The sequence below is a fragment of the Rhineura floridana genome, chromosome 3, assembly GCF_030035675.1.
Source record: "Rhineura floridana isolate rRhiFlo1 chromosome 3, rRhiFlo1.hap2, whole genome shotgun sequence".
Taxonomy (NCBI): Eukaryota; Metazoa; Chordata; class Lepidosauria; order Squamata; family Rhineuridae; genus Rhineura; species Rhineura floridana.
In genome coordinates this window covers 187,594,874-187,622,629 of record NC_084482.1, presented here as the reverse complement: position 1 = coordinate 187,622,629, position 27,756 = coordinate 187,594,874, and the positions used below count along the sequence as shown (strand labels likewise).

The 27,756-nt window shown below is 41.4% G+C and overlaps 1 protein-coding gene across 5 annotated transcripts in view; it reads left to right on the top strand.

The window, feature by feature from the left end:
- The window catches only part of PXK (PX domain containing serine/threonine kinase like), a 75,128-nt gene that overhangs the window by 43,435 nt on the left and 3,937 nt on the right, over window positions 1–27,756 (top strand). For 3 of the 5 annotated variants that reach the window (XM_061618776.1, XM_061618775.1, XM_061618779.1), the window contains exons 7-17: window positions 658–732; window positions 3,373–3,477; window positions 5,809–5,910; window positions 7,594–7,755; window positions 8,589–8,706; window positions 9,111–9,189; window positions 12,036–12,084; window positions 13,280–13,357; window positions 14,328–14,414; window positions 15,442–15,511; window positions 18,522–18,584. In XM_061618776.1, coding sequence (XP_061474760.1) covers window positions 658–732; window positions 3,373–3,477; window positions 5,809–5,910; window positions 7,594–7,755; window positions 8,589–8,706; window positions 9,111–9,189; window positions 12,036–12,084; window positions 13,280–13,357; window positions 14,328–14,414; window positions 15,442–15,511; window positions 18,522–18,584 — 988 coding nt within the window. The remainder of the gene's footprint in view (window positions 1–657; window positions 733–3,372; window positions 3,478–5,808; window positions 5,911–7,593; window positions 7,756–8,588; window positions 8,707–9,110; window positions 9,190–12,035; window positions 12,085–13,279; window positions 13,358–14,327; window positions 14,415–15,441; window positions 15,512–18,521; window positions 18,585–27,756) is intronic. The other 2 variants (XM_061618778.1, XM_061618777.1) reach the window with 1 other exon arrangement.

Below are 27,756 nucleotides of genomic sequence, written 5' to 3'. Positions count from 1 at the left end.
TGATCTTTGCAATCCTCCACCCCCTTCCACAGCAGTCTGGTCCTACCTGCTGCCAGTGCTGCTGCTATGTCTTGTGGGGCCAGCAGTTTGACACTGCATGGGCTCATCAAGATAAACTCCCCTTTTGGAGACAGCAAGGATGCCTATGTGGTTGTACATGCATGTGCAAGTGAAATCCCCCCCCCATTACACTCACGTGGGGGGCAGGGATTAATATCACCACTGATAACTGCTTTTATCTTTCTAAGGCAGTGGTACCTGAGGAGCATGGAGGCGGTGGTGGCAGTGACATGGATAGGTTTTTTCATAGCATGGCGATTCAATGGAAAATGGGTAGCAGTTGACTGATGGACTGTGGTCAATGTTGTGCATCTCCTTCCTATAAAAGAGAGTGTTGAAGCAAAGCTTTGCAGAAAATGTAGGAACATGAGTGAATAAAATGATACTTCAAATGTAACCAATGTGGTGCCTTCCAGATGTTTTGGACTACAACTCCAATCAACCCTGACCACTGCCATGCTGGCTGGGGTTGATGGATTTGGAAGTCCAGCAAGATCGAGAGGACACCAGGTTGGCTACCGTTGTGGTAGTTAATTAACTTCAGCAACATGTAGGGGGGTTTGGACATTTTGTACAACTTAGTAACTATATTTTCAGGCTGACCTGGGACCCGACAAATACCTGTCAGACAAAGATCTTCAGTGTGCTGTGAAACTACTTTCTTCATGTTCTGTGAGTAGATTTGTTTTAAAAAATCCATACACTTTTATTGGCACAACACAAACATTCATGAAAGTCAATAATGACAGGATGACTGTACCCCATTTTGCTTTAAAAGGCTGGCTGTTAAACTATCACCTGTGCATCATTTTCAGATCACATCGGCATTTAAAGTGGTGTTCACAGTTCCAAATTTCCCTTCCCATCACAATTGGCTAAAAGCTTCTCCTGGCATTCTTTTTTCAAAAATGTGGAGTGCAGACCTATGCATATTTATTCAGAAGTAAGCCTCACTGTGTTCATTCAGATTTATTCCCATGCAAGTGTCCATGGTCATAGGCCCAGTTTGCACATCATGATAAACCATAGTTAATGGTTTACAGTGAATGCAAAGATTGCTTCTGCTTTGTTCCTCCCTGCCCATGAGTAACAAACCATAATTCCTAATTTAGCATTATGGGATTCTGGTTTTGTGTGATCAAACCATGACTGGTAAAAGCCAAGGGTTTGGTGTAACACTAAGTCAGGAATTGTGGGTAGTTGCATTTGCTCAGCACAAGCAATCTCCACATTCATGGTAAACTATGATGTATTGTAATGTGTGAACTCTTTCATTGCCTCTTCCCGTAGTGGCTGGGGTTAAGTGGAAATGTAGAGCTTCAAGTTTTATATATTGATTTTTCCTATTCCATTAATGTGTATTTTTGTGTTTAAGTATTCCTTCCAACCTTTGCCCTTCAGATGAAGTCTGCTTGGATTGGGGGAAATAAGATATATGCTGCAAGCTCTACGGAAACACAACATGATTAGTATGAGTTAGTTTGGGTGGGGGTATGCAAGTTTACATTCAAACAAATGAACTGCCATCATGGTTTCATCCTATATACCATTTGTAGTGTGTCCTTCCCTTTACCTCTTTGGGCACTGGGTAATTTACAGTGTAATCAAGGCTACTGAGAGTGATGTTTCCTTTCTCCATGTAAGCAAACACATTTCAAACTTGCCACAAATAAATTGATATTAATGTTCACTATTTAAGCAAAAGTAAAGGTCTCTGCTGGGAAGCGATGATCCTTTAAATGTAAGCAATTGGCCATGCACAAAGTTGTCTAGAACACACAGCAGTATTTTGCCAGCGTATTCTTCATTATTTTGTGTAGGCTGTGGTCTTTGTTGTATCACCAGTTTTTCCAGTATGCAACAGTATTTTTTGAATTGTTGTGTACCGGATATGTATAGAACTTGGTCTTGTGAAAGAGTCAGTCATGTATGGTTTAACAACACCAAAACATGATGCTTTATTGAGCAACAGAATTGCTGAGTAAAGCCCAGTTCAGACTGTCCTCTATATCAGCCGTCCCCCAACCTGGTGCCTTCCAGATGTTTTGGACTAGAAGTCCCCATTTTCTGTAACCATTGGCCATGCTGTCTGGCATTTATAGGAGTTCAGCAAATTTGCAGGGTCACGGTGTCCCCTTTCCTGGTTTAGATAATTGTGAACAAGCCTGCAGACTTGAACACTTCCTCATCTCATCTTCCATGCTAAACAGGAGAGATTTTCACTTTTAGAAGAAACTGCAGCTCGGTGTTACATGTACCTTGCCAGTTGAGGTTTACTATAAACCAAATTTAGTTAAAACAACAGTGTTCATGTTTAACATGGACCTGTGTTCTAAAATGAAAGCTCCTCCTGAGTGTGACAAAAGAAGAGTGTGTATGAGGCCAGGACTTGCTGTAGCTCATTCCTGATCATGTAAACCATGGTTTATCTGAACTAGGTCTTAACTGTGTTCAGTTTGCTTTATCTGTCATTTGCTTTATATTAAAAGTTAATGTGATAAATTTTGTGAAGTTTTTGGATACTGAGGGACAAATAAAAGTCTTAAAACTTTTTTTAAATTTACTATGCATAAAACCAGGCCTCTGAAAAGAAACAAAGCAGCATTCTACTGATAACAAACACTGATACTTAAGATACTGGTTTGTATAAGTTCTTAAATTTTACAGTGTTACAAAATTCCATAAGATTCTGATACAAATTAGGTAGAAGTTCCTTCTTTTTTCATCAGGGTTCAGTTGTGATGTATATGCTTGAAGTCTGCAGGCAATGTGCTCTCTATAAGAAATTTCTACCTCCTATCTATCAGATGCCCTCCTACATCTGGAATGGGACAGTAGCTCAGTGGTAGAACACATGGTTTGAATTCAGAAGATCCCTAACATACCTCGTTACACAAAGGATCAGGTAGCAGATGATCTGAAAGATCTCTGGCTGAGATGCTGGAGAGGTGCTGCCAGCCAGAGTAGACACTATTAGTCTAGATAAATAAATTGCCTGACCTGGTATAAGGCAACTTTCTGTGTTTCATTATGTCTTCACATTAACGCTTTGTGATAGATTAGACTGGCAAACGCATGACTTGCTGAAGACTGCCCATTAAATTTCATGGCTGAGCCTGAATAATTTGCAATATGAAGAAAGGTCATGTGTTGGGAAGTGACAGACTGATCAGCTATGATGATAATTCAGGAATATTGACACAGATGTCTTTGACAGGAAGGTCCAATTTAAGTACTAATGGGAACCAAAGAGTAGATGCTTCCTGCATATTGAACTTAATATAGTAATAAATGTTTTCTTCTTTTTAATAGCATCCCTATATTTACAAAGTCACTTTTGCAACAGCCAATGAATCTTCTGCACTGGTGATTAGACCCTTCAGTGAAAAAGGAACACTGAAAGACCTAATATATAAGGTATCGTAAGTATGCTCTTGAGGCATAATGTTTTTAACATACATACTAACATGCACTTAAGAACATATTTGCAGGGCATATTTTTAGGTATGCAACATTTAAGAATTATTAAAAACCTTTTGATTGACTAAAAACATATTATTCCTACTAACTGGTCAGCAGATTTTAAAATATAAAATATATTATTTTCAATGAAGTACTTAGTAAAATAAATTTCAGAGATGACAGGTGCTATCTGTTTTCCATTTCTCTCCCACACAAGAGGGAGTGCCTCTTCTAAGATGTTGCCTGCTGTAGCACTCACATCTAAAAACAAAGAAAGTTATGTTTTGCTTTAGAATTATTGTCTTACTTGTATGCAAATGTAATTACCTGGGGTTATATTCATAAGAACATACTCAGAGTAAACCCATTGAAATTAATATACCCAAGTTATTTGTTATTTATTTATTAGATTATATCCCTCCCTTCCAGTAGGAGCCCAGGGCGGCAAACAAAAGCACTAAAAACACTTTAAAACATCATAAAAACAGATTTTAAAACATATAAAAACAAAACATCCTTAAAAACAGATTAAAACAAAGCATCTTTAAAAACATTTTTTTTAAAGCTTTAAAATCTTTTTTTTAAAAAAGCTTTAAAAACATATTAAATAATTCCAATACAGACGCAGACGGGGATAAGGTCTCTACTTAAAAGGCTGTTGAAAGAGGAAGGTCTTCAATAGGCACCGAAAAGATAACAGAGATGGCGCCTGTCTAATATTTAAAGGGAGGGAATTCCAAAGGGTAGGTGCCACTACACTATAGTTCTGCTTCCTTTGTTGTGCAGAACAGACCTCCTGATAAGATGCTATCTGCAGGAGGCCCTCACCTGCAGAGTGCAGTGATCGACTGGGTATATAAGGGCTAAGACGGTCTTTCAGGTATCCTGGTCCCAAGCTATATAGGGATTTATACACCAAAACTAGAACCTTGAACTTAGCCTGGCAGCTAATAGGTTGCCAGTGCAATTCTTTCAGCTACAGGGTGGCATGTGATGATATCCTGCCCCAGTGAGCAGTCTTGCAGCTGCATTTTGCACCAGCTACAGTTTCCAGACCAACCTCAAGGACAGCCCCACATAGAGCACATTACAGTAATCCAGCCTGGAGGTTACCAGTGCATGGACAACAGTTGTCAAGCTATCCTGGTCCAGAAATGGCTGCAGCTGTCTTACTAGCTGAAGCTGGAAAAAGGCACTCCTCGCCACTGAGGTCACCTGGGCCTCTAGCAACAAAGATGGATCCAGGAGCACTCCCAGACTACGGACCTGCTCTTTCAGAGGGAGTACGATTCCATCCAAAGCAGGCTACTGACCAATTGTCTGAATTTGGGAACCACCAACCCCCAGCGCCTCCATCTTGCTAGGATTCAGAGTCAGTTTATTGGCCCTCATCCAACTCACCACCAAGTCAGGCAGTGGTTTATGGCTTGTGTGGCCTCTCCCAATTCAGATGTTACAGAGAAATAGAACTGGGTATCGTCAGCATACTGCTGACACCTCACCCCAAATCTCCTGTTGACAGCTCCCAAGAGCTTCATATAGATGTTAAACAAGATGGTTCCCTGCAACACTCCACAGCACGACTGCCAGGGGGCCAAAAGACAATCAGCCAATGCTATTATCTGAAAACAACCCTGGAGATAGGATCAGAACCACTATAAAACAGTGCCTCCAATACCCATCTCACCAAGTCGGCCCAGAAAGATACCATGATCAATGGTATCAAAAACTACCAAGAGATCAAGTAAGAACAACAGGGTCGCACTCCCCCTGTCCTTCTCCCGATAAAGGTCATCCATCAGGGTGACCAAGGCCGATTCAGTCCTATACCCAGGCCTGAAACCAGACTGCAATGGGTCAAGATAATCTGTTTCATCCAAGAGTACATGCAATTGCTGCATCACAACCTCTCAAAACACCTTCCCTAAAAAGGAGGTATTTGCAACTGGGAGGTAGTTGTCACAAACCAGTGCGTCCAGGGTGGGCTTTTTCAGGTGGGATCATCACCTCTTTCAGGGCGGCTGGAACCGCTTTCTTCCACAGTGATGTATTGACCACACCCTGGATCCACTCGGTCATGTCTATTTTCAGTAGGTCTATTCTGAGTATGACTAACATTGGATGCAACCCTTGGACTGCAATTTGCATGATTAGTTGACTTAAGATTTCTAAAATAGGCGACTACTTTAATATTTTTTTTAGCTACATGTTAGAAAAAAGCTTTTTTAAAGTTAAAATGCCTGCAGTTTTTGAGATTAATAACCATAAAAACAATTTGTTTCTAAGGCAAAACCAAAAGATCCATTTCTGAAGAAGTACTGCAACCCGAAGAAAATTCAAGGCCTTGAACTTCAGCAAATTAAAACATTTGGCAGACAAATTCTAGAGGTATGGGATTTTTTATTGTCTAAAATACACTTGTGGTTAACATACAATCTGTTTGAAGATCTGAACAGCAACAAAAAGTGTATCTAAAGCCCAATTCAGTTAAATGTTCTTCCACACATGCTAAAAATGTCACATTGGAATGCAAAACCCAAATGAATTTTCCAGGGCAGTTCTGTGAGTGGGGTGTACATGCATGCAGACGATAGAGAATCTACTCTCTGACTAGCATTTTGTTCCTGTAAAACGTATCCACAGTGCAGGTTGAAAAGATCCTTGCTGTTATATACACCTTACCAGGCAAAGTACCCACTTTTTGCCATGCAGAAGTCAATTTCCATGTTGAAGGAAGCAGCCCCTCAACATGTTTATGCACATCTAAGATCATCTGAGGTGTAATAGATGTGGTATATAGTCAGTGCAAAATGCAGATGTGTGCCTTGTGGAATAGAGGTGGCTTGAGAATGGAGGGAAGGTAATTAAACAAATTATTGACAATGTGAGAAAAATCTTATATGTAGCATCTGAGTGGGAAAGGAAAGGTAATAATAATCATTATCATTAATTATAATTATTATCATTAACAACCACAACAGCCGCCGCCGCTGCCACCACGACAGCCACCACGGCTGCCATCACCACAACCGCCGCCACCGCGACCACCACCACGACCACAACCACAATCACCACAATCACAATCACCACAATCACAATCACCACAATCACAATCACCACAATCACAACAGTAATCACAACCACAATCACAATAATCACAATCACAACCACAATGATCACAGCCACAATCACAACCACAACAATCACAACCACAACAATCACAACCACAATCACAACCACAATCGCAACCACAATCACAACAATCGCAACCACAATCACAACAATCGCAATCACAATCACAACAATCGCAATCGCAACCACAATCACAACAATCGCAATCACCATCACAACAATCGCAATCACCATCACCGCAATCACCATCACCATCACAACAATCACCATCACCATCACAACAATCACCATCACCATCACAACAATCACCATCACCATCACAACCACCATCACCATCACCATCACAATCACCACCATCACAATCACCACCATCACAATCACCACCATCACAATCACATCACAATCACCACCATCACCATCACCACCATCACCATCACCACCATCACCATCACCACCATCACCATCACAACCATCACCATCACAACCACCACCATCACAACCACCATCACAACCACCACCATCATCACCACCATCATCACCACCATCATCACCATCATCACCACCATCACCATCACAATCATCACAATCATAATCACAATCATCACAATCACAATCATCACAATCATAATCACAATACTAATAATCACAATAATAATCATAATCATCACAATAATAATAATAATCACAATAATAATCACAATAATAATCACAATAATCACAATCATCATCATCATCATCATCATCATAAATAGTGCTGGTTGGGCAGAGGAAATGTGAATAGGGCTTGTATCCATCATGGAGTGAAAGCCTCCAATTAATGCCCTGACTCTTAAATTTGTGGAAGGGGTGGGATACAACCTTGGATAAGTACTATAAAATCTTACCAAAGAAATTCATTTCTTCAGTCAAACTAAAATCTCTGTATTTTTGGTCTCCTAGGTCTTAAAGTTCTTACACGAGAAAGGATTTCCATATGGCCACCTTCATGCTTCCAATGTAATGTTGGATGGGGACACATGCAGGTTACTGGACTTGGAGAATTCATTGCTGGGGCTTCCATCCTTCTATCGGTCCTATCTTACACAGTTCCGTAAAATTAATGTATGTTGGGGCAAATATGTTTTGCATGAGAATTCATTATGAATGCAATGCATTATAATAATCACCTACTTTTAAAACAAGCTTCTAATGTATTTGAGCACCTTTAATAAAAAGATGTTTAGAGAAGTCTAGAAATACATCAATATACCTCTATTACAAGAACTAACTACTGTTTCTTTAGGATTAAGGCGATATGGAGAGTGACACCAAAAACCAGAGAGGAGAAGTCCTCAATTGGTGGTTTTCTTTTTGTTTTTCCTAGGGGCAGAGTGAGAACAATAGCGTAGAAGTGAGGTTTGGTTTTGTCACTTGGAAAAGCTCTCTGTCTGGATTATAATGCTAAACATAACACCACTTATCTGATGGGAGGTCTGCCTTCTTGGTACTTCTGAAGGTGCCTTATGGAACAAGCTGGATCTTTCTTTTTTTAAAACTATTATCTTGTTTTTAGTTTGCCCTAACCATGAACTTGCAATATAAGCAGTCAGCAGAGATGCTGTTTTGTGTGTGTTCCAAAACATTGTTCCCTAAACTTGTGAATCTTCTTGTGATTCAATCCTGTCCATATCTACTTGGAAGTAAGTCTGTTTGAGTTCAGTGGGACTGACTTCCAGCTAAGTGTGTATAGGATTGCAGCCTTAATTATATAAACATGCAGCTTTATATAATATGTGGTTATTCTTTTTACAGTTTTAAACACCTTTTTGGCACGTGCAGTGAGTAAACATATTTGTACAAGCACAGCATCAACGATGCAAATAGAGAGTAGGATTCTTGTGATAGCATACCAATGTTTTAGCAAGCTGTCTCCCCCCACCCCTCTTTCTTTGCAGACTTTAGAAAGTATCGATGTGCATTGCTTTGGTCACTTACTGTATGAAATGACTTATGGGAGACCCCCAGACTCTGTTCCAGTAGACAGTTTCCCTCCTGCACCATCTGCATCTGTAGGTCAGTTGAAACAACATTTCAGCCTACTTCAAGCAGAAACTTGGATTACTTGCATTTATTTTATCCAAAATTAAGGTTTAGCTACACGTAACCCAAAGCCTCTCCCAGCTGTTCTTGATCTGGCTTGACAGTTCTCATACGTCTACTGCTTCCAAGTCAAGGGTGAGAGATCTGCCTGTTTCACACAGTTCTAACATGGCTTTCCTATGCAGCCCACAGCTCTTGATTAGATCTATGATTTATGTAGTGTTTGGGGTTTACTTTTAATTTTCAAGGCTGCTGAGAGATGTGCATGTTTCACTGTGACCCTGTCTTCTACAGATTTTACAAGATGCTGCAAGACATGCATATGTGCATGGTGGTGTTGTCCCTTTCAGCTTAGCTTCTCCTTTTTCCTCCTTTAGTGACTGTACTGGAATCCATTGTTTCTCCTGAAGCCATGAAGAATGGCATGCCAACTGTCTCCCGACTCTTACAAATGCCGTAAGTCCTTATTTGTTCACAGTACAGATGAAAATAGTACCAAGTCTCATAGTTTGAACATCTACTATATCCATTTTGGAAAGTTGTTTGTCTGTTTTCCCCAGGTAGCATGCCGTCACGTGGTTTTTGCGCCTCCTAGCGTTCAAAGTCAAGGCTCCAGCTGCTCTTTCTGGTTCCACTTAGTTCGTTTTTGCCTCCTTCTGAGGCTGTTATCTTTAACCGTCTTCTATTACTTGTAGTAAGTTTGATTCTGTAGTGTGTTTTGTCTGTGTTCTTAGGATTGTGTGTCGGGATGTATTGTGGAGAGCGGTGAGACTGTGTCTTTAGGTGTGCTTTTATTTTTTCTGTGGGGGTGATATTTTTCTTCCACAACTCCAGCAGTGAATTCCTCTAGCTGCAGGTCTCTCTGTTTGTTCCCAGACCTGGATTGCCTACCTCTTTGGGCTTGTGGCTTCAGCCCTACAGGTTTCCCTGTTAATTCAGACCTGGCTTCATTTCCTTGCTCTGTGGGGCTCATGGCTGCGACCCCGCAGGTCTCCCTGTTTGTTCTCTCCTTTTTGACCCCAACCCGGCTTCCTCACCTTGCAGGGCTTGCGACTGCAGCCCCGGAAGTTTCTCCTTGACGCCAAACTGACTTCCTCACCTTGCGGGGCTTGTGGCTGTGGCCCCAGAGGTCTGCCCTTTTTGACCCTGACCTGGCTCTCCCACCTTGTGGGGCTCACGGCTGTAGCCCCGGAGGTCTCCTTTGGTCATTTTGGGCTCACGGCTGTGGGCTCGATTTCCCTAGCTGCATCTCTGACAGGTAGCACTTGACTGAAGCCCGCAGTCTCCCTTGAAGGACATGGCACAGCTCCTGATGTGCTGATTGGTGACAGATGTTATGTTACTGGTGAAAGCCCTGGGCATCAACCATTCATATCGTCCCTTGGGCTTGACATCATACTCATCCTCTTCAGTGGGACCTTATTGCCCCTTGATCCGAACAGACAACACACACGTGAAATCGCACTTGAACCAGCAAGGGGGCACCAGGTCTCAAACCCTTCAGGCAGAAGCCAGTCTTGCTTTCAGCTGGGCCAAGAGACACCTGCTGTCCTTGGGATCAGAACACTTCAGCAGGGTTCTGAACATCACTGCAGACTGGCTCAGCAGGCAGCAAGTGATTCCAGAGGAGTGCAGGCTACACCCGGTAGTGTTTTACTTTCTCCACTGCTGCTTTGGCAATCTGACTGTGGGTCTGTTTGCCTCGAGCCATAACACTCAACTTCCCCGGTTCTCTCAAGGTATCTAGAACCAAAGGCTGAGCCCATAGACTCTCTTCTGACTCCATGTCCGGACGGCCTCCTATATGCGTTCCCTCCTGTTCCCCTTCTAGGCAGAACACCGAGGAAGCTTTGGCGCGAATGGGCTCAATTTGTTCTACTAGCTCCGTACTGGCAACACTGTCCAGCTAACTGAATCCTCGTTTGCATCCTTTCACACAAGAATCCTGGTGAAAAAAGTGGCTAAATGTACCTTATCTTGTTGGTTGCTCGCCTACGTTGCCCTGGCCTATGAGTTGCTCAAGCTTCAGGTGCCTTGCAATATCACAGTGCATTCTACTAGGTCTGCAACCACCATGGCTGCATTCGCAACTAATGCACCTCTTGCAGATATTGCAGGGCGGTGGTATGGTCTACTCCAGGCTCATTCATCAGGCATTATAAGATAGACTGCTATGCCTTTGCTGGTATTTCTTTTGGGAGGCGTGTTCTGCAACAGGTGGTTTCTCAGGTTTAGGTAGTGGGTAGCCCCTCCTTATTAGGGCTGTTATGATCCTTATGATGGCATGCTGCCTGGGGAAAGTGGGCCATTGGTCTCACTTGAAAGGTGGTTTTCCAAGGTATCATGCCATCACGGCCCTCCCTGATAGAGGCTGCCTGGGTGTATTATTTGCATCTCCTTTTCATACATACATTCAGCGGTAAGGTTTATATATTTAGAGTAAGTTTCTAATGTTTTAATGAGTCAAGACCTTTGCGTATGTGCCTGGCTGTTGCTGCTCCTTTGTTTGTGCAGTTGCCTTTTTTCTTTGCTGTTCTGTTTGTGACTGCTGTCAAGGTGTCTCGCTTCAGCCTCATCTCAAATGAACTGGAGTGGGACTGGAAGGAGCAGCTAGGGTCTTGACTCCTTTGCGTTCTTGCTTTTAGATGCTAGGAGGCACTATAACCCATGTGATGGCATGATACCTGGGAAAACCACTTTTCAGGTGAGATGAATGGTCCGTTCTCTATGCATTTTCACATCTCTTAAGATATCTTGATCATATTTTGCATGATGGTTGCTGATACCAAGGAGCAGGTTTTTGTCTGTTTGGATACAATTGATATGCACATTTTGAAAAGATGGTGGACTGAACTTTTCAAAATTGCACTGACTTTTTGGTTACATAGAATTCCTGAGCAATGCCTGGTACAAAGCTGCTAGTCTTTTATGCTGCAGCCAAGGCCTGTGCTGGTGGCTCCTTGATTTCATTCTCATGAGTTGGCCATCGCTTGGCAACCTATTTCTGTGAAGTTACTCCTCACCTAGTTGTAACAATTTCAGTTAAGCCATCACAGAGTTGAGCTGGAATCGCACATGGAGCTGCTTCAGCCAACTACTTTGTCGTATGGAGCTGAACTCACTTAGTTACAGTTCCTATAGGCTTGTAAGCTTGCAAAACATTTTTGAGATAAGTGGCACTGTAAGCCCAAGTGCAGGGAGGGAGGGAGGGAGGGAGGGAGGGAGGGAGGGAGGGAAGGTGAGAGAGCATGGTAGGGCAATGCTTGCTGCCTAGCTTTTAAAAATGTTTTCTTTTTCTTCAGGTTATTCAGTGATGTCCTTTTAACAAATTCAGAAAAAACACAGTTTAAGGTACAGTTCGGTTATATTGGTGACAGTTTGCTTCTAATAGTATATTTTTCTAGCCACCCCTTCTCTCCTTCCCAACATTATAGTCCCTGACAGATTGCCATTTCTGCAAGTGGCAGTAGGCCTCTGTGTACTGTTAATGTTAAGTTGTGATTTTCCTATTAGATATCTTTGCACCGCTGCCTTAAGAACTTAAGAGCCTTGTTGGCCAAATTAAAGGCCAATTTAGTCCAGCATTCTGTTCTCGCAGTGTGGCCAACTACATGTCTATGGGAAGCCTACAAACAAGACCTGAATGCAACATTCTCCCCTCCAACTGGCATTCAGAGACATACATACTGCCTCTAGTACTGAAACTGTCTGTGGCTACGTACACACATCACAATTAGAGCACATGACATCTCCCAGATAATCTTAGGAACTGTACTTTGTTAAGGGTGCTGGGAATTGTAGCTCTGTGAAGGGTAAACTACAGTTCTCAGGGTTCTTTTTTGCTCTCCAAGTTCTGCACAAGCTTCAGGGCTAACTGGTGCATTCTTATCCTCATTCTTCCAAGCTACTTCCTATGCCAGGAATAACTTTTTCCCACTCAGTGCTAATTCCCATTTGAGGGACTGTGTGGCAAATGCTCTTCCCTAGTGATGAACGGCTTGGTTGCCAATATCTGGTGATGATGCCATTCAAGGAGCCATGCAACAAGATGCTGTTGCTGGCCAAGGGGACAGGACTTTTACTGCCCTTTTACATGGCATGACCTGGACCACTTCCTTAAAGGCAGGCTGGCAAGGAAAAGTGGGAACAGGGAGAGGCAGCATAGTATTTATTTATTTATTATTTGATTTATATCCTGCCCTTCCTCCCGGCATTAGTCCAGGGTGACAAGGAGATGTAGGAGATGCAATGGAAAAGGAATGTGTTGTCTCCACTCTTTATGGATGGAGGTGCTGTCTTGCATCTGACTTGAGAACTAAAATGGTTGAAGAGTGCTGCCTTCACTAATTAGAATGGAGAAGGTTTGCTTCTTGTGCAAGAGAAAAATCACCTTCTGAGAGGATTTGAGAGGATACCTACATGAGTGCCAGAAGGTGATTTTCTCTCAAACCCCATGAAAGTTTATGAGGATGCCTACATGAGTGCAAGTTTAGAATTATTTGCTGTTGTGACCATGCTGTGTACCTTCTTTTCCGCTACTTACCAGATTCCTACTAAGTTAAAAGAAGCATTGAAGATTGCCAAAGAATGCATAGAGAAGAGGCTGGTAGAAGAACAGAAACAGGTAACTTTTGAACTTCTTTCCATTTGTGCTGAAGATCCCTCAGGCAATTTTATAGAATACTGCAAACGATTATCATTAACTAGTAATAATCACGACATATAATACTGGAAAGCCATTGCCTGCACCATCATAAAGTGGCCTTCTCAGCTGGAGAGTCTTGGCTTAATAGAACAATGATGGGAGCATTTGATGACATTTTCTCAACATCTGAAAGTATATTTTGGTACTCTCCTTTCAATTGCCTTCATGTGTGCTGTCTCTTATTTATTGGATTCTTAGGTGATACTTAGTAGAGATGATGGAGGATTTTGGTTCATTCCACAAATTGGAGCAAACTTCCCCTTGTCTGCATTAGATGAATCATGCTCTGATCGGAATGTAGACGTGTATTAGATTGCATGCCTATGACCTTTCAAAGCACGATTGCTCTACTTACAGGGGTTTTTTTTCTTTACAACTTGGTCTGAGGGCTTTCTGGTGTTTTAGTTACAAGGGGGCAGCCATCCTTTTCTCCATACAATTACCCAGAAAGGGGAGGCACATCAACATGTCCTGCCACTTCCAGGGGCTATTTAATAAAAACTTTCTAGCAAGCATGCTTTCTAAGTATTCCAAGCAGCTAGAACTTTTTTTTAAGAGCCAATAAGCCCCCAGACCACCTTGACAGTTTTAAAATGTATGTTATTGTGTGTTCTGGGTGGATTTGTAAGTATTTCACTTTAAAAATCAGCCCGGAAACAGGATGGCCTTAGTTCCATTTCCCTCTGAGAACTGGCCACCCATACTTTTCGGGTGCCTTCTTTAATGGCTTAAGAAGTGGGAGTGCACATGATTACAAAGGCCATTCCAAGAAGGAAGGCATCAAAGCACATCTATATTAGATGTTGGGGGGAATGGCTTTTTGACAGTAAATGCTCACAATGTGCTTTATCCTAGGTCTTATTTGCTTTTGCTTTTTTCCACTAAAAAGATTCATCAACATAGAAGACTGACAAGAGCTCAGTCTCATCATGGTTCAGAGGAAGAGAAAAAAAAGAGGAAGATCTTAGCACGAAAGGTAAGTAGCCCTGGAATCAAAGATGAATAAAATTAGTTCTCTCATACTATTTTTCCATTATTTTTATTAATTTAGTATATAAACAGGGATGAATAGCTGCCTAACTTGTTCTTCTTGTTCACCTCATTTATATCCCACTCTTCTGCAATGGAAGATAGTGTATATGGGATCATCCTGTTTCTGCCCTTGCAAAACCTCAAAGAGAGGCTAGATTGAGAAGCTTTAGGTGGCCCAAAGCCACCATGAAGCTTTATTGCTAAGGTGATTTGAACCCAACTGTTCCTGATCCAAGTCCAACATTTTATTCACTACCCCACAGTGTGGTTACTTGGGGTAGATCTGGACCAGCTGTGTTTTTGTTTTGTGTTTTTTGTGGAGTTGGATCAAAAGACTTTGATGTGCATTCTGTCCTTGCAGTCGATAATTTGACTGTCTTCAGGAGACCAGCACAGGCTGAAATATGCCCAGCTCAAAGAATCAGCACACTGGTACAATCTGCATTCTGCCAGGAGCTGTGATGGCACAAAATGCTATTCTGAGCCAGACAATTCTTTCTTCTAGATGCAATTTCCCATGACAAAAGTCTAAACAGATGAGAGAAAAGTTCTGCATATGTCAAGGGACATTTTTGTCTTCCATCAGAATGTTGTAGTGAGACCAATGCTGCCAGCTAATGTAATGAGAGGGGAAGACAGCTAATTCTAGGTCTCAACACTTCTGTTTGAAACTAATTGCATGTTTCAACAGTACTGATGATCTCTAGCTGCCGTTAAACACTGAAGCTATACTTCTAATATTCAGAAAGGTGGTAATTGTGAGGATTGGGTGCACCATGTAAGCATTCCTGACCTCTGCAGTCAAGAATTGCCCCAGTATGTCAGCCAGTGCTGATCTCTGTCAAGTAGTCACCATGCTAATTCTAACAGGGCTGCATGTAAGATATGTAAGATGCCAGTCCTGTGTAAAGCTAGGAAAAAATATTGTGAAACAACAATTAACTAACACTGTTTCTTTCTGATGCCTACAGAAATCTAAACGCTCGGCCTTCGAAAGTGGGGAGGAACAGACAATGAAATACAGCAACTCAAACAATTCAGGTAACTATCAGCACTAAGACAGGAGCTTTGTTGTGAGATATGTGGCACTGGAGTAAGCTCTCTCCCCCCCCCCCCCATGGAGCTTGCGGTCTCTAATGAGTTGTACATAAAGTGCTGCAAATACACTGCTGCTATTCTTGTTAAAGGTTGTCAAAAATCAACCTTTGAGGTGATGGGGCTTTTTCTGGTATCGTGATTTTCAGTGTTTAGGATTTCCTTGTTAAGTCATTTTCCTTATGCTCAATGAGGGCTGGTGCACACTTTCCCTGTCCATGGCTGTTCTCCATCACAGTTACTTTCTGCTCGTGGTGATTTTGATAATTTCACTGAGACCAGAAGGTGAAATATGCATATCACCTCAATGCGGATTCGCCACTCAACTGCAATATTTTCCCTCTACTTCTAGCAACTGGTCTGGGCAGTTTGCCTGCTTGGAAGCAAGGTGTAGCTGCCATACTTCCATGAGTAGGGTAATCATGTACACAGGTCCTTGATACCATTTTCCATGTACAGTACTTAACAGGCCAAATTAGATTATATGCAGAGGATACATGAACAAATCTAATGGGCTTGTTGCTTTAAAAAAACCCCTGAAATGAAGCAATGGGAAGCTGTGAATTTGATCAGAACTGTAGCTGGGTGGTAGGTGATGCTTCCAATGGTTGGCCACTATGAGAACAGGATGCTCGACTAGAAGGGGCATTGGCCTGAACCACAGGTGGTTCTTATGTTCTTAATAGGCTACTATTCCTAATGAAATTGGCCTTGTATCTTCTCCCCTGTGTGTGGAAAAGAAGCTTGGAGACAGCAATTTTGATCCAACAAAAGGCCTGTGAGGCAAGAGTTAAGTGTACACACACAGCTGCTATTCTCATTAAATCTGTAGCCACTTGCTCCTGCATTTAAGGTTGTGAACACATTAGTAGCCTACAGCAAAGCGTTTCCATTAGCCACACCTGGAGGGGGAATGGTTTGATCTGCTGATCAGTTGCAAAATCTCTTTGAATTGAAAAAAAAAATCCCACTCAAGCAGATCCCAGCAGGTTTCACAACAAAAAGGGGCGGGGTTTGGCTAGTGTCATGTGCTCCCATTTTCAGAAGAGAGAGGTGGAAACATACTGCAGCTGACAGAACTGTGAGTGTGTTTCTACCTTTACTCTCTTTTTTAAAAAGCAGCTTTGTGAGACTTTCATAGAATAGTAGAGTTGGAAGGGGCCTTTAAGGCCATCAAGTCCAACCCCCTGCTTAGTGCAGGAATCCAAATCAAAGCATTCCCGACAGATGGCTGTCCAGCTGCCTCTTGAATACCTCCAGTGTCGGAGATCCCACTACCTCTCTAGGTAATTGGTTCCATTGTCGTATGGCTCTAACAGGAAGTTTTTCCTGATGTCCAGTCGAAATCTGGCTTCCTGCAACTTGAGCCCATTATTCCGTGTCCTGCACTCTGGGACGATCGAGAAGAGATCCCGGCCTTCCTCTGTGTGACAACCTTTCATGTACTTGAAGAGTGCTATCATATCTCCCCTTAGTCTTCTCTTCTCCAGGCTAAACATGCCCAGTTCTTTCAGTCTCTCCTCATAGGACTTTGTTTCCAGTTTTCATGCATCTTCCCCGTATCCCCTAGTTTAGCCCTCGGGATTTATTTATTTTTAGTATCATCTATAATTCAGTTCTTCTCAAATCTTTTTTATGGTGGTAACGCAGCCGAAGCTCTGCTCACAGCCGGAGTTCAATTCCAACGGAAGGAGGAAGTCGAATCTCTGGTAGAAGGGGTCGAGGTCCACTCAGCCTTCCATCCATCCGTGGTCGGTAAAATGAGTACCCAGCATATGCTGGGGGGTAAAGAAAGACCGGGGAAGGAACTGGCAATCCCACCCCATATATACAGTCTGCCTAGTAAACGTCGCAAGACGTCACCCTAAGAGTTGGAAACGACTCGCACTACAAGTGCGGAGACACCTTTACCTTTTTACCTTTAGTGGCATTTAGCTTTGATCATGATCATGTATTGACATCTGACCTGGCAATGCCTACCTGCAAATCTCCTTATATTTAGCTGAGAGTATATCCCTTTGGGATTGTTTGCACTAGTTGTTCTGTACTCATAACAATAGCACTAGACTCACAAAAGCAGGTGGCATAAGGGAATTGTGCAGCCTTGCTGCAAATTGCATTCCTTGACTCACCACAAGGCACTCTGGTGGTCTTGTTTTTATTCTCCCCCTGTATTGTGCCCGTTTCCTCAGATTATTTACAAGGCCAACCTATGTTATATACAATGCATTTTTGCATTTAATGTGAACATATTTTAAAAAATAGGAGGAGGGTGTTCATTCAAAGTCAGGACTGTAACTGATGGGAAGAAGTTTAACTTTTTGACACCCTGACAATAATAATCCCTGCTCCCCCCCCCCCGCTAGCTGCTATTTTGCATTAGAAGGAAAGCTCTCATTACCACTAGCGGGAGATGCTAATAGCAGTTTTGGGGGGATGGGATTTTCATTTGGATTGCGACAGAGCATGAAAGAGTTAAACTCCCCTTCCCCACTTGCTGTGGTCTTGATCTTGATTGTCTCCCACTACATCTGCTATTTTGGTTTAAAATAGCAGAAGTCACATAAAATGCAAGAAAAGCCAAAACGCATTTGACATCATGTGTAGCTGGCCCAGTCGTTTGTGTGTTGGCAGATGTGCTGTTTAGGAAAGGCAGGGAAAAGGATGGATGTCTTTTTAAGACAAGGTCTTCAACTGAGTTTCTTTCCTGGTCATTTTTTTTCTTAACAATGTCATTTGTTATTTAGTTTAATTTTTGTAAATTGTATTGCTTTCTTTGATGTATTTTATACTTGTGTTTATTTTTCTTTGTAAGCTGCCTTGACGGCCTTTGGCCAAAAGGCAGGGTATAAATAAATTTAATAATAATAATAATATTTCAGCAAGTCTCATTTTAAGCAGAGGAACTGATTTTGAAACTGCAGCTGTTTAGCAACTGTGGATGTTTCTTATTCAGCAGGCTCTGGGGCGAGTTCACCTCTGACATCGCCTTCTTCCCCTGTTCCACCTTCTACAGCAGGTGAGTTACTAGAGTCAACATGCTGCTCGCCCGCCCATCTCTGTCTTGGTTTTGTTGCTAAGCAGAAGATGGACCAAGTTTGCCCTTTAGGAGGCAGAAATAATTTCCCCCTCAAAATCCAACTTGATAGCCTTTTGCTTCTGTCTTTTAACCATATTCAGGTTCTGGGTTTCTTCTTAATCTGGAAAACTGTTTTCAGCTTTCATGTTTTACCAGCTGACATATGAATACTTGATATGTACTTGCTTCATAGTTTGCTTTTAATGCTGCCTGCCTTGCTACCTTTCTTTAGAACCCATGAGCAGTGCTGGGTTTACCCAAACAATGTTTGCAGTACTTGGCATTGTGGTGACTCCATCCCTGCTCTTGTCATTCAACAGTTTCTTTGTGTGCACTGGGATTAATTGCTCCACTTCTGTGTCAATAATTCACACAGCTGCTGTTTGACATCTGAGGGGAGGATCACTCTGAAAAAGAACTACGTCAGGGAACTGACACAGTTGATTTCCAGCAAGAGGGAAAGGGGTTGAAACACCATCATGTAGTGGCAACAGGTGGCTGTAAACAGACTAAGCTGTGAATCAGGAAATCTCTGGCTCAGATTTCATAAGTGAGAATGTATCTTTTGTATCATCAATAGTGGGAAACTCTCTAGAAAAGTAGCACAATCCGTCAAGACAGCCCAACTTGGGCTGACCCTGTGAAGGTGGCCACTTGCTGCATATCTGTACAAGTGCAGGCTTCACTGAGGAGTTATACATCTTTCAGGAATTTGATGAACTGAATGAGTCCTGGAAACAGGACTTTTCCTGGGGGTGGGGTGCAAATAGAGGTAACTGTGCCAGGCTCCGTGCTTTGGGGGGACCCATGTCTGGCACCAGTAGCCATGGCTGGCTCTGCTTCCTCTTGCCTAGCCAGCCAAGCTCTCTGCCTCCCTTCCTAGAGCAAGACAGCAGCAAAAGTAAAAATGTAAGCATGAGGTGGGGCACCACTATGACCATCACCATGTACAGCAGGGGGAGATGGACGGCAGTGGGGAGGGTCCGCACAGTGTGATTTCTTTTCCCTAGGCCCTGCATCCCCCAGGGTCGGCCCGGCCTAGGACAACGTGTCCCAGTTAAGGAGGAGTTGTTAGAATGGCTGGGGAAGAAAGTTCCAGATTGCTGGTTCAGAGACACTCGGCCAGTCGAGAGCTGTGCTAGAGTTGGTGAGGCTCATTTGATACGACACGAAGCAAAGCCTTTAGTGTTGTTGGCAGAGCCTGTGGAATGTTAGTCCAACAGAGATTCGGCAGGTGTCTTATATTATTTATTTATAGTATTTATGGCCAGTTCTTCATTGAATATTTTCAGTCCCAGAGTGGAGGACAATGTAATAAAGATAAACGGAGACAAAATATATTAAAAATATTAACCTTTAAACATTTGCTGAAAACTCTTCTATGCTGGCAGGCTTATGCAGACAATTAAGATCAACAGTTTCTGTAATAGCTGGTGATACGTTTTAAGATTTTTATGTAGGTTTTATTATGTCTATACAACTGTTGTAAACAGCTTTAATATTCTTAATGAAATAGCGGTATACAAGTATTTTTATAAACATAAAAATATTATTTATATAGCCTTAGGTTAATGGATTAACTATCTTTCCGGAGGGTTAGACATTTAGGCTGTTGCAGCCAAAAGAACAAAGAACCTTTTAGTACCTTTACAAACCATAGTTATCATAAGCTTTTTAAAAATAACGTTCACTTCATCAGATGCAAGGTCTATATCCTTGCTACAATGATAGTTGCTAATTGTAGCTGACTGGACTGCACTGTCTTTGCCTAGTATTCAGAAATTTTAACAAAGATGCAGTTATTGCTGTGTACATGTATAAGGCTTTTCATTTTAAGTAAAAGGCGCACCAAATCACAAAATCAAATTCAGGGATATAGCCAAACAGATCTGGATGACGGAGGGAGAGACACCTGCCTTCTGAAGCATACCCTAATCTCTTTCCTTACTGCTTCCCAAAACAAAGAAGCTGCCAAGCCAGTGCCTGCCTGTTTTATTAAGCTGCTGCTGAGCGTAATTTATAGCAAGGGTGGGCAATCTGTGACTTAGCTAGCATGTCCCATGATAATAGGAGCTGTAATCTCAACATCTGGAGGACCATAGGCTGCCCATCCCTGTCTTATAGCATGTTAAAATGTGTTGGGTGCAACATTTTTCTTCTTTAATTCTCACAAGCATGTGAGGTAGGTCATTTATCCCCTTTGGCCATGAACTGAGACCAGCAGTACAATCGTGTACATGTCTACTCTGAAGTAAGTCCTACTAACGTCTAAGAAAGTGTGTGTAGGATTTGTGTTTAAGACAAGATGACCGCCTGAGACCATCATAGTAAATGAAACAGAATAGTTAAGCAAAGATTAGTTTAGCAAATAGTTAAGTCCAGAATAGTCCGGATGCAAAGATTTGATTGAATTTGAATGTATGGGGCAATCTGCTGCAAGTGCTCTCACTGTTTATTGAACTGAATTTTACACATTGCAAATAAGCTTTTTTTCTGATGCTAGGTTTGTTGTCATGTGAGTGTGGTCTGTATTAGGTGAAACTACAGGAATTTTGTGTTCGCCCTTTTTATGACAGGTGAAATATTTAGACTGTGGCTATTTTTACATTTTATGGAAAGAAGAGGTTTGTGTGTGGGTATCTTTTCTTCCCTCTCCCCAGAAATTCCCTTTGCAGGAAGGGCTGGATGTAATTTGTGGAATTATGGAAATTATAAGATGAGGGTTGCACCCAGGCTAAACTAGTAAAAATGTATTTAGATTTATTTAAAGTACTCTTTGAAACTGGAAAAAAATCATGAACAAGATATTCAATTGTCACAAACAAATCATAATGAATCGAATCAAATGGTTTATTGTCTCCCCCCTTTTAGATACTTTATTTTCTTACGTAGTCTTGCTTTCTTTCAACATATAAACTGTTTTTTTTAAAAAACCTTAATAAAAAACTATAAATTAAAAAAAATTAAGTGAAATTTATTAGTAACTCCCCAACTTATTATTCCTCTTTTGATTGCTTTTTACTTTTACACACACACTGAATTAATTACTTTCACTTAGGACATGGCCTTTTAAAGATCACAAACACACATACTGAATTAATGGTGCTTATCAGGATGCTCTTGCATGTCTGTTTTTACCACCTGGTTCCTGGAGGCATGCAGGGTGGACAAGAGTCAGGGCCAGAAGGGAGGGACTTCGGCTGGAACATACATGATGGTCTCCTTTCCATCTCTCACATGCCTACATTCCCTCCTTTCTCTCTCATTCTTGTGTGCATGTGCACGTGCACACAGAGGCACATAGTATTTTCTCGCATAACTGGGGGTGGGATTCATTGACTGGTGCCAGTTCAAAAGCATTCCATCAACCTGGCATTGATTTGAGTTTGTTCTGTATCTGCTGGCTGCTGTTTTTACCAATCTGTGGGTTTTTCCACTTGGACTGCCTTCAAGTCGATTCAGACTTACGGCGACCCTATGAATAGGTTTTTCATGGTAAGCGGTATTCAAAGGGGGTTTACCGTTGCCTTCCTCTGAGGCTGAGAGGCAGTGACTGGCCCAAGGTCACCCAGTGAGCTTCATGGCTATGTGGAGATTCGAACCCTGGTCTCCCAGGTCGTAGTCCAACACTCTAACCACTACACCATACTGATACTGATAAATTATCATTCTTGCAATTGATGTTTTAGAGCCTTTTTTTTTAAAAAAAAGTCTGTTTTCAAAAATAGCAGCTGAAATTCACTACATTAAAATCTGATCCTCAGCTATTGAGAGTAAGCAAACTAATGGGAAATTCGGTACCAAATCTGAATTGGATGGAATTCTAGCACATTCTTACCATATGCACATTGCTCTATCTTGATTTTCAGGGATGGGGAGAAAGAAATGCTGTCTCCTGATCATCAGCGTTTCTCCATTCCCTCAGTGAGATGGAAATCCAAGTTAAATAATATAGAACATGTCAGATTCAAGTTAGACTGGCTCTGCCCTTTGTTAAAAAGCTTTGGGCTGCTCCTCGTGTCTTTCTCTTCCCAAACCAAGCAGAAAATTGTCTCAAATGGGATTGAACAGAGGCAGCAGGGAGCGAGAAGGGAGGATGGAAGTGAAATGATGTCTTTTGGCTCACGCATGGCAGCTATGATGCAGGATTTCTGTCCTGCAAAGTAGGGTGAAAGAAGTATGACATAACTCATGTCACAATCTACTACTGCATTTGTAAAAGCTCTCAAGGTTTTTTGTTTTCCATAGTAATTTACCCAGAATCTTAAGGATGGGGGAGCTAGACATCTAGAGATCGTGCATATGTGCATATCAGTAGCTGGATGGGGAACCGTATGTAGCTGCCTGCTACCTACATGACTGCCCAGATTAGTCCAAAGTCTAATGTTCCCTATAGCACTAATCAGCTGTTTGGCTCGGTGAACAAGTGGAAGGATTGGGGCCTCAGATCGGATTAGTAAGAGAATTAGACTGGCTTAGGCTACTATCGTAGTAGTTTAAAAAGCCCAAACATTAAATATCTAGCCAGCCTTTGCCTTCTTAATTAATGAACAGACACCATTGCTTCACCAAGGTGTTCTCAAAAAATTAAATGCTGGCCTGGATCCTTTTTGTACTGCATGGTATTATTTTTCTGTTAACAGCTATACAATATTTTAGACTGATCCTCCCGATCAGGGGTCGCCAACCTTTTTGGTCTAGAGGGCACATTGCAAATTGTGAGAAAGTCCTGGGGCCATCAGTCACAAAATGGCTGCCATGGGGCGTGGCATAACACAAGATTAGAGAGTAGTCATTTCCATACTACAGAAGGCTTGACCTATTGAATTTTTGCCTGCCATACAGCTGTTTAAGATTACAAGAACCCTGTTTTTCCCCAATGCCAACCCTAAACCAAAGCCTAGGCTGCCATCCTGTACCTGGAAGTAAGCCTCACTGAACACAAAGAGGCTTCCTTTTGAGTAGACATGTATGCCATTGTACTGTACTGAATTCTTAATGAGTCCCTGGTCTTTAGTTCCTGCAAGGCAAAGACATGTCTAATCCTCTTTGCAGAGTTTTCACATTTGCCTTTTGAAGGAAGGGAGATTCTTTAATGTTTACTGTTTAGTAGTATTTGCAGAAAGATTTCTGTGCGCTACCTGCTAGGGAAAAATGAAGGGCAAATTATGGTGATCTCAAGGAATAGAAGAAAAGAAGCAGGAAAAGTGCACTAAAAGAGAGGGCAAAACAGCAGCTCTTTAAGATCCCGGGGATTCCTATTACCTGGTGTCCAAACAATTCACATATCAATAACAGCTCTCCCTACACTCGTTGTCTAATATCACTGACAGGCAGGAACACTCAGGATGGCTCATTTCACAGAAATCACTTAGAAGGGTACCTAAACATTTTGCTCCATAACCTTCTTTCTAGGAGGGCTAGATACTTTTTTTAAAAAATGAATGCCCAGATTCTGGACTACTTTCCAGGGGCACCACTGAAGGCCTTCACAGGCACCATGCCACCCACGGGCAATGGGTTGATGATCCCTGATCTAGATAGGCTGTTGTCTTCATGTAGGATTTATGAAAGTCCCTTATTCTCCATTCCAGTTCAGGGCACATTTTTTACATCCAGTTTGTATTCCTTTCAAAAGATGAGTAGACATAACATGCCACAGCCCTTCTGGCTCTCAGGCTTCTTCACTTCTTTTATAGAAGTAGGGGAGTGCTTTTTCAGTGCTGCGACCATTGTCTTCTCTTTGTTGCCCAATTTGGACCATACCACTTTAGAATGCATGTGCAGGATGACATTCAAACATGCTAATCCCCCACCTATATTGTGAATTGGCACAGTCCGAAGGAGGGAAAGAAGCACAGATGTAATGGGATAATAAATGGTGGCTCTTCATTCAGCTTCTGTTTTGTCACATTTTTGCAATATTTTCTTAAACAAGCCTGTCTTGTTTACAAAAGCTAAACAAGGTAGTGTTTACTAAATAAACACAACAGAGCATACCTGCTGGGTTGGCTCCCCCCCCCGACCAATTCTGTACATGTCTACTCGGAAACAGTCCACGAGGCGACTAGAGATGTAAACTTTCTGGAAATTTTGAAGCTATGGAAAAAAAGTTTTTTCTGTTTCCCCCCCCAGAAAACAATGGAAATTTTCAGAAAAATTGAAAAAATGCAGTATTAGCACTTTTTACAGATTGAAAGTCACTTTGTTATTTCAGGAACATCAAATGTAATTATGTACAAGGTGGTTTGGCATAAAATTATCACATTTGGTATATTAAAAGTACATTTTATTCAAACAATTATTACAAATTGAATTTACTTTTTAAAATTTTTACTTTTGTTTGTAACAAATGGATCTATAAGATCCTGAACTGTAAGGAACCTCTTTTTGCTTTGCCAGTTTATGAAGAGCAGACAAAAACAATTTAAAAAACCAGAAGAAATCATAAGCATTAGTAACAAAGAAAAGTATGTCACTGCTAGTCCTGCACAGTGTCGAGCAGACACAAAGCATCCATTCCCATAAAAAGAACTGAGAAAAGGGGGGACACCAAGCTTCAATGAAACATTTTATTCCTCATGCTAACATAAAATATTCCATAATCCATTTTTTCTTCCTTTTTTCCAATTTTTCCATTTTTTTGGGGGGGGGGGGGAAGGCTTTGAAAAAAATGTGTGTTTTTTCTGAATTTTTCCAGGTTTTTCCCCAGGCCTTCACATCTCTAGTTAGGACTGACACCTTAAAAGAGAATCTCCTGTCCAGGAATAATGGTGGCTAAGGTACTAGAGGGAATGAAATGAATGCTAGTATATTTGGCATGCTCATTGGCAAAAAGATTACCAAATCCCTGTAGTAACTGAATTAACCTGTATCATAGGTTGGGAGGCAGTGAATGATTTGAGGTCTGTTTTCTGGTGATGTCTTCTGTACAAAATGAATGAATTTTGAAAACGTATTAAAATCTTGCTTCTCCTTAGATTATGATCACTGAATTGTGAATAAGATACCTTGTCTAAAAGTTCATACTACTCACAGTGCTTGATAGTTGTGAGTCTATGGTCTTGTGGCAGAACACATGTCTTGCAGATGGTTGCAGTTTCAGTCCTCAGCACCTGCAGTTAAAGTTTCCGCAGGGAGCAGGGCTGCAAGATGCCTTTTCCTGAGGCCTTGGAAAGTTGCTGCCAATCCAGAGCAGGCAATACTGAATATGGGAAGGAAAAGTCTGATGCTGTAAAGCAATTCCATTTGTTCACTGAAATCCTTTAAAAGAAATGGAATATTTTTGTATGTGATATATGTACTACAATTTGGATGTTTGTTATCTCCGGTTAATTCATTCTGAGTCATAGAAAAATGTACCAGCAGGCCAGTTTGTCTAACCATTGTGTTCATGACTGTATTCAATTACTGACGTCTGTACCTCCTTTCTCTTTATTGTTGTTGAAGCCCTCTTTAACATCAGAATAACGACTGTTTGTGCTCTTTTTCCTGTTTCCTTTCTCTCTCTCTCTCTGTTTCCTTTCTGCTGTCTTCAATAGAGCATGCACCATTTTGAACGTGAATTATCGGTAAAGTAATCTGATGTTGATGTCCCTCTCTTTAAAGACTGTTTTAGGGCATGGGAATCCCCAAGCTGAAAACATTATTCACATATTATTGTGTTAAAATGTGCTTTAAAAATACTTTTTCATTTTTCTTACGTAATAAATCAAAACTGCACCTGCCATGTCTGAGGATACTAAATCCATTCTTGAAATACTTATTTTGACACAGTGCTTTAATCAACCAGTTCTTTGGCTTTGTCTAACTCCTTGATGAACTTGTTGGTTGCTAGTTGATTAGATTATTCCTTGCATAATCATGTGGCTTTTAGTTGGTTGGTTGATTTAAAATACATTTTTATAATGTCCACAATATGGATGCCTCTTTGGAGATATTGATGAAAGGGCAAAGAAGTACACCTCACTGTTAACAGTTCAGAAAAGATATTTTCTTTCCTAGTCTTTTGGAATATAGAATAGAGGGGGACGCTCAAGGAATTGCTGGGGAAGGAGGCATGAAGAAAAGGAAACTGGCCTCCACAGATAGTTTTTTAATGTAAAAATATCACTGAATACCAAAGTCAGGATCATTCAGACCATGGTATTCCCGATGTCTATGTATGGATGTGAAAGTTGGACAGTGAAGAAAGTGGATCAGAGAAAAAACTAATTTGAAATGTGGTGTTGGAGGAGAGCTTTGCACATACCATGGGCTGCGAAAAAGACAAATAATTGGGTGTTAGAACAAATCAAACCAGGACTATCACTAGAAGCTAAAGTGATGAAACTGAGGTTATCATACTTTGGACACATAATGAGGAGACATGATTTGCTAGAAAAGACAATAATGCTGGGAAAAACAGAAGGGAGTAGAAAAAGAGGAAGGCCAAAGAAGAGATGGATTGATTCCATAAAGGAAGCCACAGACTTGAACTTACAAGATCTGAACAGGGTAGTTCGTGACAGATGCTCTTGGAGGTCACTGATTTGTAGGGTCGCCATAAGTTGTAACCGACTTGAAGGCATATAACAACAACAAAGGGGTGTTGGCATTCCACTAGTTGAGATCCTTTCCTGCCCACCCAACTCGTTCCCCCCACCCCAAGTTTGTCTCCATCTGCATGTGGTTGTGAGAGGTGCCAAAAGAGACAGAGGTCTCCAGAGTTAAAACGGCTTAAATTTATACAGGCTTGAACCCAATTGGCTTTATTGGTGGTATAGATGAAAAAGACAAAGTAGCATTGCTTTTAGCTGGGTGCTGTTGGCATCAGTTGGCTGTAATTCATATTGCCAGATAAGAAGGTAATTTGTTTCACATTGGAAAGCAAAAACTCTGCAAATTTTGGGATACCAAAATAGAAGGATAAAACAAATCATTAGGTTCTTTTACCTTTGATGCTGCAAAGGTGTGTGGCTAATATGTCCTATAATTTTAGTCCTATAAGTTATCACAGGACAAAGTTGAATATGCAGTTAAAACTTTAGTTGATTGATGTGGATTCAGTTGGCTGAAGCTTGCAGTTTTAGCAATTAACATAGTTTTATAAGAACCCAGCTAATGATATAAT